General features: G+C 49.5%; 1 protein-coding gene across 2 annotated transcripts in view; it reads right to left on the bottom strand.

Annotated features, from left to right (window-relative positions):
- The window catches only part of myo1f (myosin IF), a 220602-nt gene that overhangs the window by 16219 nt on the left and 188808 nt on the right, over positions 1 to 15575 (bottom strand). For both annotated transcript variants that reach the window (XM_072482569.1, XM_072482568.1), the window contains exons 23-24: positions 13892 to 14038; positions 3273 to 3421 (exon numbers count right to left, since the gene is read on the bottom strand). In XM_072482569.1, coding sequence (XP_072338670.1) covers positions 3273 to 3421; positions 13892 to 14038 — 296 coding nt within the window. The remainder of the gene's footprint in view (positions 1 to 3272; positions 3422 to 13891; positions 14039 to 15575) is intronic.

The following is a 15575-nucleotide window of genomic DNA, read 5'->3' as shown; positions in this document are numbered from 1 at the left end:
ATTGCGTAACTATACAGTGCAAATCTCACTCGCAGCACATTTCAGTTTTATAAGGACGCATTGCTGGAAATATGTAAGGAGCTATGTTATTTAAAAGATGCATTATTAACAATTTCCCAGAGTGCGTGAGAGGAATGAAGGGCTGGAAACCTGAGCAGTAATAGAGAATAGTAGAACAGGTAGTGAACGGACAATGAGCAGACACGGTGAGTTAATCAGAGAGTTTTGGGTTAACAAACACACCCGCTCCTAAAGTCTGAGGCATGAAAGCCATGGATAAATTCTGCTTAAAATACACCCAATGTAGCAAAATAATGAACTATAAATCATAGCTGCTAGATGGGAAAAAGCAAATATTCAGTTACGTGGATAGATTGGGAAACTGGGATAGGTTTAAGAGGAGATTTGATTGGGGTGTTCAAATCCACGAGGGGTCAGGACAGATTGGATAGGGAAAAAACATTCCCACTTTGGTGGAAGGTTGGAGAACGAGAGGGCACAGATGTAAAATCAAGGGCAAAACAAGCAATGGAACACGAGGAAACCTTTTCACATAATGAGCAGACCTGGGAAGCACTGACTGAGAGTTTGGTGGAGGCATGTCCAATCAAGGTATTTGAGAGTGATTTAGGTTATGTGAAAAGGAGGAAAGTGCAGGGTTACGGAGAGAAAGTAGGGGAAATGGCTCTAGATAAATTGCTTGTTTGGGGAGCCAGGGCAGACGCGTCGGGCTGAATGGCTTCCATCTGTGATTCATTTCTTCATCTCCTACCTCCAACCCTGGAGCAGCTCCAGGCAGAGGAGCAGGGGCTCAAAGTAATTTGTGTAATAAAAGCAGAAAAACAAGCAAATTAAAATAACTGGGGCGGGATTCTCCGACCCCCCGCCGGGTCGGAGAATCACCGGGGGGCGGCGTGAATCCTGCCCCGACGCTGGCTGCCGAATTCTCCTGGCAGCGACCCCCCCGGCGATTCTCTGGCCTGCGATGGGCCGAGCGGTTGCCCGTTTTCGGCTGGTCCCGCCGGCGTAAATCAAACCAGGTCCGTACCGACGGGACCTGGCTCTACAGGCGGCCTGCAGAGTCCTCAGGGGGGCGCAGGGGGATTTGGCCCCGGAGGGGTGCCCCCACGGTGGCCTGGCCCGCGATCGGGGCCCACCGATCCGCAGGCGGGCCTGTGCCGTGGAGGCACTCTTTCCCTCCGCGCCGGCTGCTGTCAACCTCCGCCATGGCCGGCGTGGAGTAGAACCCCCCTGCACATGCGCTGGGATGCCGCCAGCACACGCTGGTGCTCCCGCGCATGCGCCAGCTCCCGCTGGCTGGCGGAGGCCGTTCGGCGCCGGTTGGCGCGGCGCCATGCCATTACGCGCTGTCTGGCGTGGCGCCTACCCCGCCGGCGTTGGCCTAGCCCCTGAAGGTGCGGAGGATTCCGCATCTTCCGGGCACCCGACGCCGGAGTGGTTCACGCCACTCCTCGGCACTGGTAAGGCCCGCCCTGCCGGGTAGGGGAGAATCCCGCCCCTCATCTTTGATCAAACTGTACTGCTTAAGATACGTAAACCATAAAATGAAAATAAAGAACAACTTACGTTTTGTGTAAAGGGTTATGGGGACAGTGGATATAAAAGGCATTGACATGTCTGATCAGCCATGATAGTATTGAATGGCGGAGGAGGCTTGACGGGCTGAATGGCCTATTCCTATTCCAATGTTCCTACCACACCGTCCTTTTAAGATAACAAAACTTCCCAATGCATTTCATGTTTCATAAACTGGTGTTGGTTGTTGGTTTCTGCTATGTGTGGCCTATCTAATCTAGAGAGACTGGAGTCTTAGTCTGGGGGTTTCTTCAAACTGGTTTATTAGCACGATATAGAAGATATAGTGAGAGACATACTCATATCTCTCACGAGTATGGATTGTTCTATCCTCTCTCCTGAGTGTCTAACACATGACGGATGATGTCATTGGTACATCATGGTCTATATTGCTCATTACGATAGTTATAGAATATACTTCACAGGAGTGTTTTCTTAAAACAAAATTGACATTGAGCCACATAAACAGATGTTAGGACAGGTAATCAAAACCTTGGTCAATGAACTAGGTTTTAAGGAGCATCATAAAGGAAGAGAAAGAAATAAGGCATTGAGGAGATTTAGTTCGGGAATTATAGAACTTGGGGCGTACTCAGCCGAAGGCATGGCCACCAATGGTTAAGCAATAAAAATTGGGAAGCACAGAGGTCTCAAAGAGTTTGAGGTTTGGGGGAGGTTATAATGATAGGATGATGGTGACATTTGAAAACGAGGATGGGATTTTAATTTAGAGGCTCTGCTGTCAACAGCGTCCAAGGATGTAGACAGGTCGAGTGGAGGATAGTTTCCCATGGTCCCAATCATACCCCTTATGATTTTTAGAAGGGTAGTTTCAGTGTCAAAGCAAGGGTGGAAACCAGATTGGAGGGGTTCAAACATGAAGTGGTGTGAAAAAGGTGAACAAGAATTTGAGTGACAACATGGAAGGGCAGGTAGTTTGCAAAGATAATAATAATCTTTATTAATGTCACAAGTAGGCTTACATTAACACTGCAACGAGGTTACTGTGAAATGCCCCTAGTCGCCACATTTTGGCGCCTTTTCGGGTACACTGAGGGAGAATTCAGAATGTCCAATTCACCTGACAAGCATGTGTTTCGGGTCTTGTGGGAGGAAACCAGTGGACCCGGAGGAAATGCAAGCAGACACGGGGAGAACATGCAGACTTTGCACAGACAGTGACTCAAGGCAGGAATTGAACCCGGTCCCTGGTGCTGTGAAGCAACAGTGCTAACCACTATGCTACCGTGCTGAGCTGTCAACAACGGGTTTTTAGAGGAAGTGGTGATGACAACAGATTTGAAACAGATATGGTCAGTACTGGAGAAGGGTTTACAAAAGTATACATGATATTTGGCAGCACAATGCCCATTTATTCACCATTTAATATTTTATATTGTCGGGAGATTGATTAGTCATAGCATAAATATAAACATGAAAGCATAGCTGGATATATTCTGATCAATTGTCCTATTGTGCTCCCACATCTTTCGCACTCTAAATTTGAATAGATTGCCACAAGCAATTTATTAGTTGTTTAATGCAGTAACTTCCACAGTTACTGAAACAGCCCTCTTTCTCGCAGTCAATTCTCAAGCCTGTTTGGAAACCTTAGCACTCACAACTAACTGCTCCTTTTAATGGTACTTTATAAGGTACTATGCAGAACCACTTACTCGAATTCTTGGGTAAACCATCTCCAATACTAATATTAAGTGATTTTCCTGCAGGTTTAATCAATACCATCTCTCCCTGGCCTCTGCTGAAGATCAGGTTTCGCGTGCCGCCTCCTCCCCATCCTTCTTTCTTGATTTTGAAATGTATGCTGTTAAACGCAAACAAAATCAAACAAAGTAACATAATTAAAAGCAACAGCAACAGGGCATTGATATTTAGAATGATGAGTTTGGCATCACTGATTAAACACACAGCTTAGCACCTAAGGAAAAAAACAGTCCTTAGGGCGATTGCAAGGTGTCACTGCGGAATGCGATGGAAGTGGATAGGCAGGGATTTGGCTAGTTTTATAAATGCAGGCACAGAGTACAGAAGCAGGGACGTTACGATGAGCCTTTATAAAACTCTAGTTCGGCCTCAACGTCCAATTCTGGGCACCTAGCCTCAGGAAAGATGTGAAGGCTACAGAGAGGTTGCAGAAAAGGTTTATGAGAATAGTTACAGGTGTGAGCGACTTCAGTTAAGTTGAATGACTACAAAAGTCGAGTTTGCCTTAGGGAAGCGAAGGTTGAGATGAGATATGATAGTTGTGTCCAAAATCATGAGGGGTGTAGACAATGTGACAGGGAGAAAATGTTACTATTGGCAGAAGGACACCAGTTTAAAAAAAAATATTTTTATTCTCCTCATTTTTCATATTTTCTCCCAAATTTACACCCAACAATAAACAACAACCAGTAACAAATACAATGCCAATCCCCAGATCAATAACAACGATCCCATCCTCCCACCAAACACCCAGACAATAGCCCGCATGTTAACATAAACAAATGACAAAAAGGAATCAAGAATCACCCATAGTCACCGTTAACACATCCAGTTCCCCTCCTCACAACCCTCCCAACCCTCCCCCACTAAAGTTCGATGTAATCCAATTCTCAAAAGTGCATAATGAATAACGCCCATGAATTGAAGAACCCTTGCATCCTTCCCCTCAGTTCAAATTTGACCTTCTCAAGAGTCAAGAATTCCAGCAGGTCCCCCCGCCACGCCAGGGCACAGGGTGGAGAGGTTGATCTCCACCCTAACAGTGGTCAACAAGGCGAAGGCTACAACATCTGCCTCCGCACCCGTTTCCAACCCCGGCTGGTCCGACACCACGAATATGGCCTCCCGGGGGCCTGGATCCAGTTTCACTTGCACCACTTTAGAGATTACCCTAAAAGCCTCCTTCCAGTAATCCTCCAGCTTTGCACAGGACCAAAACATATGAACGTGGTTTGCAAGCCAACGCCCGCAACATTCACACACATCTTCTAGAGCCCTCAAAGAGCCGGCTCATCCTCGCCCTTGTGAAATATGCTCTATACACCACCTTCAGCTGTATCAGCCCCAACCTTGCACACGAGGTGGAGGCGTTCACTCTCCGAAGCACCTCACACCAGAATTCCTCCTCCATATCATGGGCAGCACGGTAGCATCGTGGCTAGCACAATTGCTTCACAGCTCCAGGGTCCTAGGTTCGATTCCGGCTTGGGTCACTGTCTGTGGGGAGTCTGCACATCCTCCCTGTGTGTGCGTGGGTTTCCTCCGGGTGCTCCGGTTTCCTCCCACAGTCCAAAAATGTGCAGGTTAGGTGGATTGGCTATGCTAAATTGCCCTTAGTGTCCAAAATTGCCCATAGTGTTGGGTGGGTTGCTGGGTTATGGGGATAGGGTGGAGGTGTGGACCTTGGGTAGGTTGCTCTTTCCAAGAGCCGGTGCAGACACGATGGGCCGAATGTCCTCCTTCTGCACTGTAAATTCTATGAAATGAAATATCCTCTCCCAACTCTTCCTCCAACTTTGCCTTGATCCCTTCCAGTGGTGCCTTTTCCTCTTCCAAAATAACCCCGTAAACCGCTGACACTACCCCCTTCTCCAGTCCCCCTGTCGTCAGCACCTCCTCCAGTAATGTGGAAGTCGGCTCTGCTGGAAAGCTCTGTAGCTCCTTTCTGGCAAAGTTTCGAACCTGCATGTATCTAAATATTTCCCCCTGCTCGAGCCCATACTTCAATCCCAGCTCCTTCAATCCTGCAAACCGACCGCCAAGAAACAAGTCTTTTAGTGTCTTAATCATCCTTTTCTCCTCTCATCTCTGAAAATTTCTATCCCACTTCCCTGGCTCAAATTTGTGGTTCACCCGAATCGGCATTTCCCTTGACCCTGCCCCCAACCCGAAGTGCTGACGAAACTGCCTCCAAATTCTCAACAAGGCTCTTACTACCGGACTCCCTGAGTATCTCCCCGGGGCCGTCAGGAGTGGCGCTGTTGCTAGCACCTTCAATCCCGACCCCCTACACAAACTCTCCTCCATTCTGACCCACTGGGAGTCAACCCCTCTGACCCAGCTCCATACCTTCTCCACATTCACCACCCAGTAATAATACATCAGGTTCGGAAGACCCAAACCCGCTGCCTGCCTTCCTCTCTGTAGTAGCACCCTTCTAATTCTGGCCACCTTCCCTCCCCATATGAACGAGGTAACCATCCCTTCAATCTCTCTAAAAAATGCCTTTGGCAGGAAAATCGGCAGGCATTGGAAAATAAACAGGAATCGCGGCAACACGTTCATTTTAACCGCCTGTACCCGACCCGCCCGTAACAGAGGGAGACCATCCCACCTTGCTAGATCAGCTTTCACCCCACCAAACTTGAAATGTTGTACCTATGGAGCCCCCCAATCCCGAGCAACCTGCACCCCCAGGTATCTAAAGTGAGTCCCTGCCCTACGGAATAGCAGCTCCCCCCCCACCCCTGCCCCCACCCCCGGCCGAGACACCACAAAATATTCACTCTTGTCTCGATTTAATTTGTAACCCGAGAAAGACCCAAACACCCAAAGCAGCTCCAATATTCCCCCTATTGGCACACTCGGTTCCAACACGTATAATAACAAGTCATCGGCATATAAGGATACCCTATGGTCTATCCCCCCCCTGAACTATCCATTTCCATACCCCAAACTTCTTAACGCAAAGGCCAATGGCTCAATCGTGAGTGCAAACAGCAGGGGGGACATAGGACATCCCTGCCTAGTCCCACGGTGGAGAGGAAAGTATTCTGAGCTGATATAATTTGTGCGGACACTCGCCCTCGGCTCCTTATATAATAGCTTTACCCAGTCCACAGATCTTGGTCCAATCCCAAACCGCTCCAGAACTGCCATCAAGTACCCCCATTCTACCCGGTCAAACGCTTTCTCGGCATCCAATGCCACAACCACCTCTGTTTCCTTTCCCTCCGCCGGTGCCATAACTACGTTCAGTACGCTCCTAATGTTCGAAAAGAGCTGCCTCCCTCTCACAAACCCCGTCTGATCGTCACCTCTCACCTTCGGGAGGCACTCCTCTAGCCTACCCGCCAGTACCTTCGCCAATATCTTTGCGTCCACGTTTAAAAGTGATATGGGCCTATACGACCCACATTCTGTTGGATCCTTATCTTTCTTAAGTAACAGGGAAATCGATGCCTGTCCCAAAGTTTGTGGTAACACCCCCTTCCCTATCGCCTCCTCAAACATCCCCACCATCAGTGGTACCAGCTTATCTTTGAATTTTTTATAGTATTCCACCGGAAACCCATCCGGCCCTGCCACTTTCCCCGACTGCATCCTCCCAATCGCATCGTTTAGCTCCTGCTCCACTATCGCCCCTTCTAATATAGCCCTGTCCCGTTCCCCTAAACTCAGATACTCCAGCCCATCTAGAAATTCCTGCATCTCCCAGGTGGCTCTGACCTGTACAACCTCTCATAAAATTCCTTAAAGACCTTGGTTGGGATTCTCCCCTACCCGGCGGGGCGGGGGGGTCCTGGCGGGATGGAGTGGCGGGAACCACTCCGGCATCAGGCCGCCCCAAAGGTGCGGATTTCTCCGCACCTTTAGGGGCCAAGCCCTCACCTTGAGGGGCTAGGCCCGCGCCGGAGTGGTTGGCACACCGCCGGCCGGCGGGAAAGACCTTTGGTGCCACGCCAGCTGGGGCCGAAGGGACTTCGCCGGCCGGCGGATGTCCGCGCATGCACGGGGGCGTCAGCGGCTGCTGACGTCATCCCTGTGCATACGCAGGGGGGGTGGTCACTTCCGCCTCGGCCATCGCAGAGGCTATGGCCGAGGTGGAAGGAAAAGAGTGCCCCCATGGCACAGGCCCACCTGCGGAGCGGTGGGCCTCGATCGCAGGCCAGGCCACCGTGGGGGCACCCCCCGGGGCCAGATTGCTCCATGATCCCCACAGGACCTGGGACCCCGCCCGTGCCGCCAGTAAGATAGGTGGTTTGATTCATGCCGACGGGACTGGCATGACAGCAGCGGGACTTCGGCCCATCGCGGGCTGGAGAAGCGCCGGGGGGGGGGGGGGGGGGGGGGGTGGCCCGCCGACCGGCACGGCACGATTCCCGGCCCCAACGAATTTTCGGTGCCGGCGAATTCGGCAGCCGGCGGGGGCGGGATTCACGCCGCCCCCCCCGGCAATTCTCCGACCCGGCGGCCGATCTGAGAATCCCGCCCCTTGTTATTCTGACCTGGAGCTACCACCAACTTCCCTGCCCTGTCGCGCACCTGGACAATTTCCCTTGCCATAGCCTCCCTCGGGAGCTGACCCGTCAACATACGGCCCGCCTTCTCTCCATGCTCGCAAACTGCACCCCTTGCTCGTCTCAATTGGCATACCGCCTTCCTGGTAGATAGTCGGTCAAAGCTCGCCTGGAGATCCTGCCTCTTTTCCAACTGTGCTGGGTCCCCATCTTCTGCGTACCTCCTGCCTACCTACAGCATCTCCTCTATTACCATATGACGCTCTATCCTCTCCTCTTTGTCTAGCTGAGCCTTTAATGAGATCACCTCACCCCTCACCACCACCTTGCAGTTAAAACCTACATATTCCTCGATTACTTTTTCAATTTTGTCACAGAACCCTCGGTCCGCCAAAGGTCCCACATCTAACTTCCGCCCTGGTCTCTGTGCCACCCCCTACTCCAGTACCGTATCCACCCAATGCGGAGCATGATCTAATATTGGAATTGCCGAGTACTCCGTCCCTTTAATCCCAGCTAGCAGCACCGTCTCCACTATGAAAAAGTCGATCCGCGAGTACACCTTATGGACCGCTGAGAAAAACGGGTACTCCCACTCCCTCGGGTGCAGAAACCTCCAAGAGTCCACCCCTCCCATTTCCACCATTAGCCCCCCCTGATGGGACCAGCGAGCGCGGTCGTGACCTGTCCAAAGTTGGCTCGTGCACCAACTTCCAGTCCCCCCCCATCCACTAACAGTTTGTGTGTGTCCAAGTCGGGGATGGCCCCACACAACTTCTTTGTGAATCCCACATCATCCCAATTGGGACCATATACACTTGTTAGCGCCACTAGCCTCCCCTCTAGCGCCCCTGTCACAATCACATACCTACTCCCCCGATCTGCAACCACCTTCTCCATCTGGAACCGTACCCTTTTGCTATCCATTACCGCGACCCCTCGAGCCCTTCCGTCAAATCCAGAGTGGAACACCTGACTAACCCAACCCTTTTTAAGTCTCACTTGATCCTTCGCCCTCAGGTGAGTCTCCTGCTCTATTCCTGGGGAGGAGGGCGGACGCCCTTGCCTTTGCCCCCCCTGATCGCCCTGCCATGGAATCCAGTTTGGCTGGCGGTCAGCAGCACCACAGACTGACTGTCCGACCTCTCAGAATCTCTCAAAATGGAGCAAATCAGATTCGCCATCCGAGGGTCGGACGGCGGCTTCCACAGAACGCAATCATTCCGGGACCTGTTTGTGGCCAACAAACATGCAGAAGAAAAGCCAAGTAGCCGAGAATCAGGGGAAAGTAGCCAAGGCGCCTGAGGGAGAATTAGAAAGGGGGGGGGGGGGTGGTGGTGGACAGCTTAACCTAAGAGAAAAGAAAGGCGAACCACAGGAGAAAGGGAGGGGGAGGGTGGAGGAGGAAGGGGGGGAGAGGGGGGGGGAAAGAGGGAGGAGACAGGGAATAATAGAGGGGAACCAGAGAGGTGTGGGTGGGGTGCAGGGGAATGATAGCCGGAAGGAGAGCACGGGAAACGACAACAAACTTGGCAAGTACAGCAACAGAGAGCAAGGAAAATACGGGTGAAAGACGGGACGAACGGCCGAAGCGGAGGTGAACGTGCGATGACAACGGCAGCGAAAACCGCCCGAGAGAAGCAAGTAACAACATCAACACCAGATCCATTCTCGTATTGCCCTCTCTGTATTGGACATAACTAATGTATTTGCTTCTCCGGCACCCAAATGTATATGTACCTCCCCAGTTTCCTCCCCCCACAAACAGGTGCCTACTTATTTGTTAAAAATAATATTGCTAACTGTACAGAGTTGCTGTTGTTGAGCTACTGCATAATATCCTACCAGTTTGGTTTTTTCATTTTTTTCTCTTCTCTTCTATATATATATTTTATTCTGTGTACATAACTGTAAATATACTTTGTTCAAAAACCCAATAAAAACCATTTAAAAAAAAGGTGAGTCTCGCTACATCGGCCTTCAATCTTTTAAGATGCGCAAGCACCCTTGATCTCTTGACCGGGCCTCCCACCCCTCACGTTCCACGTGGCTATCCTAACTGGGGGACTCTCTCCCCCCCCTTCTTATCCACCACCATCATACCACTGGGCCCTGCCCCATGAGCCTGACCTGTCCCTATCCATTATTAACATTGACCCCCCTCCCAGAATTCCTCCTGCACTTACCCCGAAAAAATCTCACCCAGTCTCGATCCTCTCCCCCCCACTTGCTTGCCTCGTAGGCCCATCAAAACTTGCTAACCAGGCTCCAATGTCCGCAGCCCTCCTCTCACCTCACCTCCGTTCACTAACCGACTTAAAACAATCAAACCCATACAATTCAATAAAATAACATATAACCGTTGCAACAAAAAAAAAGAACAGAAATGCCATTCAAACCAAACAAAAACTTAAACTCTATAACAATGTGAAGTCAAGTAAGTTACAGTACAGGTCAAAGAAAGTTATAACATTTATACATTTTCCAGCTCTCCAATCACAGTCCACGATCCCTCTTCCAGCTCCACTCCTCACTTCTGTCGCAAGCCTTCTGTCTTCATGAACGCCTCAGCCGCCTCCACCGTTTCAAAATAAAAATCTTTGGCATTGTACGTCACCCTCAGCTTTGCCAGGTATACCATACCAAATCACACCCCCTTGTTGTACAGTGCCGCCTTCACTCGACTGAACGCCACTCGTCTCTTCGCCAACTCTGCCGTCAAGTCCTGGTAAATCCGAACTCTAGCACCATCCCACTGCACCTCCCGCTTCTGCTTCGCCCAGTTTAACACCTTCCCCTTCATGTGGTATTTATGGAAGCAGATAATTACTGCTCTCGGCGGCTCATTTACTTTGGGTTTTGGCCTTAACGACCGAAGAGCTCGGTCGAGTTCATACCGGGAGGGGCCTTCACCCTCCCCCATCAGCTTCGCCAGCAAAGCACTCTGTTGGCCTTGAGCCCTAGATTGTGCCGCCTCGAGCGGTTCTCCAAGTGTTCGAGCTTTGCTCGGAGTCCTCTGTTGACGTCCACCACCCGCCGCAGCTCATCCCTCAGCGAGGTGAGTTGGTCGGTGTGCTGCGACACAACCTCCTACACTTCCTTCATCTTTTCACCTTGTTCTCTCACCTTGGCCGATGTCTTTTCCACATCCAGCCTCATCGGGGCGATTGCCTCCTCCACCAATGATCTCAGTGCGACCGCCATCTCCTTCCTCAATGCCTCCATGTGCCTCACAAACTGCTTCTCCAGCTCCACAGCCATCACCTCGGTCATCCTTTCCACTGTAAGTAGTGCGGCTCCACCACGCGGTCCGGCATCCGCCATCTTGTCAGCGTTTTTACTGGTCCTCTCATTCGACGGCGAACCCGCGTTTCCTCTCTTCTTCACAGCTATTTTTGGCATCCCTTAACAACATAGTATTTTTCTCCTTCTTTCAGAAGGGCACCAGTTGAAGGTGGATGGCAAAAGAGCCAAAGGGACATGCGGAAAATCTTTTGCATACATCGAGTAGTTAGGATCTGGAATTTACTGCCTGAGTGTGTGGTGGAGTAGACACAATCAGGGGCTTTCAAAAGGGAATTGGATAAGGACCTGAAGAAAATGTCAGGACAACGTAGAAAGGGAATGGAGTGGAACTCGCTGAATTGCTCATGCATAAAACTGGCACAGACGAGACTGGCCAAGGGGCCTCTTTCTCTGCTGTAACCATTCTATAATTTCATGTAAACCATTCATTATGAAGCTCTGCACATTGTCCCTTCAGATACAGATAGGACCACATCACGCAAGTACGCACTACAGTTGTTGCACAGTTTGGGGACATAAAGCCCAGAAATCTATTTTTTGGATCACGGATTCGGACCGGCTAAGTTGGTTTCCAAGTTTCCTTTCTTTATAAATCTTTTTATTGGCATTTTCAAAATTGTGTACATTGCAGTTCGTTTTCATTTACTGTACAATACAGAAAGGGTTGTCCTTTTCTTCCCTTAAATTTTTCTATATAGTCTGTCGCCATCCGACTTGGCGTATAGTACTCCCCGTACCCCTCCTACCCCGCCTCTCCCTGTCCCCCTCCCTCCCACCCCCCCCTTGTGCCCTCCCGTGTCAGTCTGGGGGGGGGGGGTGTTCCCCCTTCTCCTCCCCTTTCTTTTCTCCCCCCCGCCCCGTCGGCCATGTCTCTCCTCTGGATGGGGAGGGGGGGGGGCGTTTTCCCCCTCCCCCCATGTTGCCTCTTTTGTGCCTCCCCAACCCTTCCTCCTCTTCCCCCCTCCCTCCCCCCCCGGGTTGTGCGTTCCTGCTGTTCCTCCTTTTCTTTCTGTCTTTTCCCCCTCTCTTTTGTTTTAACTTTCCAGTTTCCCTGGTTTCCAAGTTCCATCCACAAATACCGTCCCCTATCCCCACTTGGAAGCCACCTTCAGGTTAATATCAGGACCAATATTTCTGCTGATTAGTTTTGAATTTACACCCTGTTTAGTCCATTCATGGAGCAAGCCTGACTTAAAAAAAAAAATTATTTCACGGGATGTGGGGGTCGCTGGTTAGGCCAGCATTTACTACCCATCCCGAGTTACCCTGCAGAAGGTGGTAGTGAGCTGCTTTCTTGAACTGCTACAGTCCTGAGGTGTAGGTACACCCATAGTGCTGTTGGGGAGGGTATTCCAGGATGACGCCCCAGCGACACATTAAAAAACGATGATATATGTCCAAGTCAGAGTGGTGCGTGACTTGGAGGGGAACCTCCAGGTGGTGGCGCTCCCAGGTATCTGCTACTCCTGTCCTTCTAGATGGTGGTGGGTTTGGAAGGTGCTGCCTGAGGAACCTTGGTGAGTTACTGCAGTGCATCTTGAAGATGGTACACACGGCTGCCACTGTTTGTCGGTGGTGGAGGGATTGAATGTTTATGAAAGGGGTAGCGATCAAGCGGCTGCTTTGTCCTGGATGAAGTCAGGTTTCTTGAGTGTTGTTGGAGCTACGCATCCTGTGAAATGGAGAGTATCCTATTACACTCCTGACTTGTGCCTTGTAGACGTTGGACAGCCTTTGGGGGGTCAGGAGGTGAATACTTGCTAACCTTTGACCTGCTCTGGTAGCCACAGTATTAATATGGCCAGTCCAGTTCAGATTCTGATCAAAGGTAACCCCAGGATGTTGATTATGGGGGAATTCAGCGATGGTAATGCCATTAAATGTCAAGGGGTGATGGTTAGATCCTCTCTTGTAGGAGATGGTCATTGCCTGACAATTGTGTGACGCGAATGTAACTTGCCACTTGCCATCCCAAGTCTAGATATTTTCCAGGCCTTGCTGCATTTGGACATGGACTGCTTCATTATCTGAGGAGTTGCGAATGGTGCTGAACATTGTGCAGTCGTCTGCGAACATCTCCAGTTCTGACCTTATGATGGAAGGGAGGTCATTGATGAAGCAGCTGAAGATGGTTGGGCCTCGGACACTACCCTGAGGAACTCCTGCAGTGATATTCTCTTACTCATCCACAATGCCCGGCCAAACCCTAAGATTACATTTTCGATTTTAAATTAGATTACCAGCAGTTAAAGTTTTCTCTTTACCGTTCTTTAAGAAATGATTTGTGTTCACTGTTTCAACTGCGCTGACAGGAATATAAAACTCATCTGTCACTGTATTGAGTCTCTGACAGAACATTTGGTTTTGGCTTTACAGTGTTATGACTGCTGTTATTTGCTTCCTGTATTTTTATTTGATAATACAGAGGTGTGGAGCATCACCGGCACGGGCAGACCCCTATAATGAGGGCGGCAGAATGTTACTTGTGGTTACTTAGGGGTAAGTCATATTTACCTCAGGGTTGGTTGACTGGGGCACTGGGGAAGGGTGGGAAAATACAAAAATGATGGGGCAGACTATTAAAAGGTACAGTGGCCGCAATACAAGTCCAGAAGTGATTGTCGTTTAGTATTCATTGTCATAGCAGGTCAGGTGATACCATATCCTATTTTCAGCATCATTTGCAGCCTTAAATATTTGATCACATGACCAAAGAAGAAAAAACAAACAAGGTGCTTTCTTACCTGTCAGCAAAATTGAGCTGAAGTTTCTGATGTGTTAACTCTTCGGTTCGTTTGCACAGAAGACTAACAAATTCCGTTTTAAAAATGGACTCCAGGACACTATCATACTCTACCTCGTGAAGAACAAAAAAATCGTCTTGTCTGGTGCTAAAATAAAATGAGAAGACAAGAATTATTTCATTTATTATCTTTCCAAGGTGTATCTGTCACTGCTTTCGACAGGAGCATGTGATAGGAGATCGGAAACCGTGAAGTTAAAACACTAATTAACAATCGATTGTCTCACAAACAATAAGAGTTGAAACAAAATAGACGAGTTGAGAGCTTTATCATTTCTGAGCTGTCGGGAGTTCTAAAGGTGAAATATGATTTCGTCCCTCTTTTCTAAGGTCTGTATGGGTCTAAGACCAAAGTGTAAAAACTCTTCTCTGATGTGATGCCATGAATTTGTTAGCCTGATTAAGGAGTTAATGTTGTGCAGTCTATGCACTGGTGGAAGTGGGATTAGCTCACAGAGTGGACTTGGGTCCATTGTCAAAATGAATGAAGCTCTGCACTACCTCGGAGCCACGATCTGCTGGAGCCAGACTATCATTGGGTGGAAAGTAGTAAGCAACATCATCTCTCATTTTCTAGAACAGTTGAGAAAATGCATAAATTGTGACATCTTCATCAAACTAAATTTAGGAGGAAGTCAATTCTTTTTAAAAAAAAAAATATATTTTATTCAAGATTTTTTGGCCAAACATAACAGCACATAGCGTTTCCTTTACACAGCAATAAAACAATATAAATAACAATGGCCAGTTTTAAACAAGTAAATAAATAATATATGAACAAAATCAAAAATAAAACTAAATGGCAACTGCCTTGTCCAAGATAAATGCTCTCCAAAAATACAATGCAACAATCCAATATACAATTACCTATACCAACTACCTATACATATACAATAACATCCCTGAGAGTCCTTCTGATTCCCCCCCACCCCCCCCCACCCCCCTGGGTTGCTGCTGCTGACTTCTTCTTTTCCATTCCCACTATCTTTCTGTGAGGTATTCGACGAACGGTTGCCACCGCCTGGTGAACCCTTGAGCCGACCCCCTTAGAACGAACTTAATCCGTTCCAACTTTATAAACCCTGCCATGTCCTTTATCCAGGTCGCCACACCCGGGGGCTTGGCTTCCTTCCACATTAACAATATCCTGCGCCGGGCTACTAGGGACGCAAAGGCCAAAACATCAGCCTCTCTCACCTCCTGCACTCCCGGCTCTTGTGCAACCCCGAATATAGCCAACCCCCAGCTTGGTTCGACCTGGACCCCCCACCACCTTCGAAAGCACCTTTGTCACCCCCACCCAAAACCCCTGTAGTGCCGGGCATGACCAGAACATGTGGGTGTGATTCGCTGGGCCTCTCGAGCACCTCGCACACCTATCCTCTACTCAAAAAATTTACTGAGCCGTGCTCCAGTCATATGCGCCCTGTGTAACACCTTAAATTGTATCAGGCTTAGCCTGGCACACGAGGACGATGAGTTTACCCTACTTAGGGCATCAGCCCACAGCCCCTCCTCAATCTCCTCCCCCAGCTCTTCTTCCCATTTCCCTTTCAGCTCATCTACCATGATCTCCCCCTCGTCCCTCATTTCCCTATATATGTCTGACACCTTGCTGTCCCCCA

Source organism: Scyliorhinus torazame, chromosome 18 (assembly GCF_047496885.1).
Source record: "Scyliorhinus torazame isolate Kashiwa2021f chromosome 18, sScyTor2.1, whole genome shotgun sequence".
NCBI classification, from domain to species: domain Eukaryota; kingdom Metazoa; phylum Chordata; class Chondrichthyes; order Carcharhiniformes; family Scyliorhinidae; genus Scyliorhinus; species Scyliorhinus torazame.
This window is presented reverse-complemented; position numbering and strand designations above follow the sequence as displayed.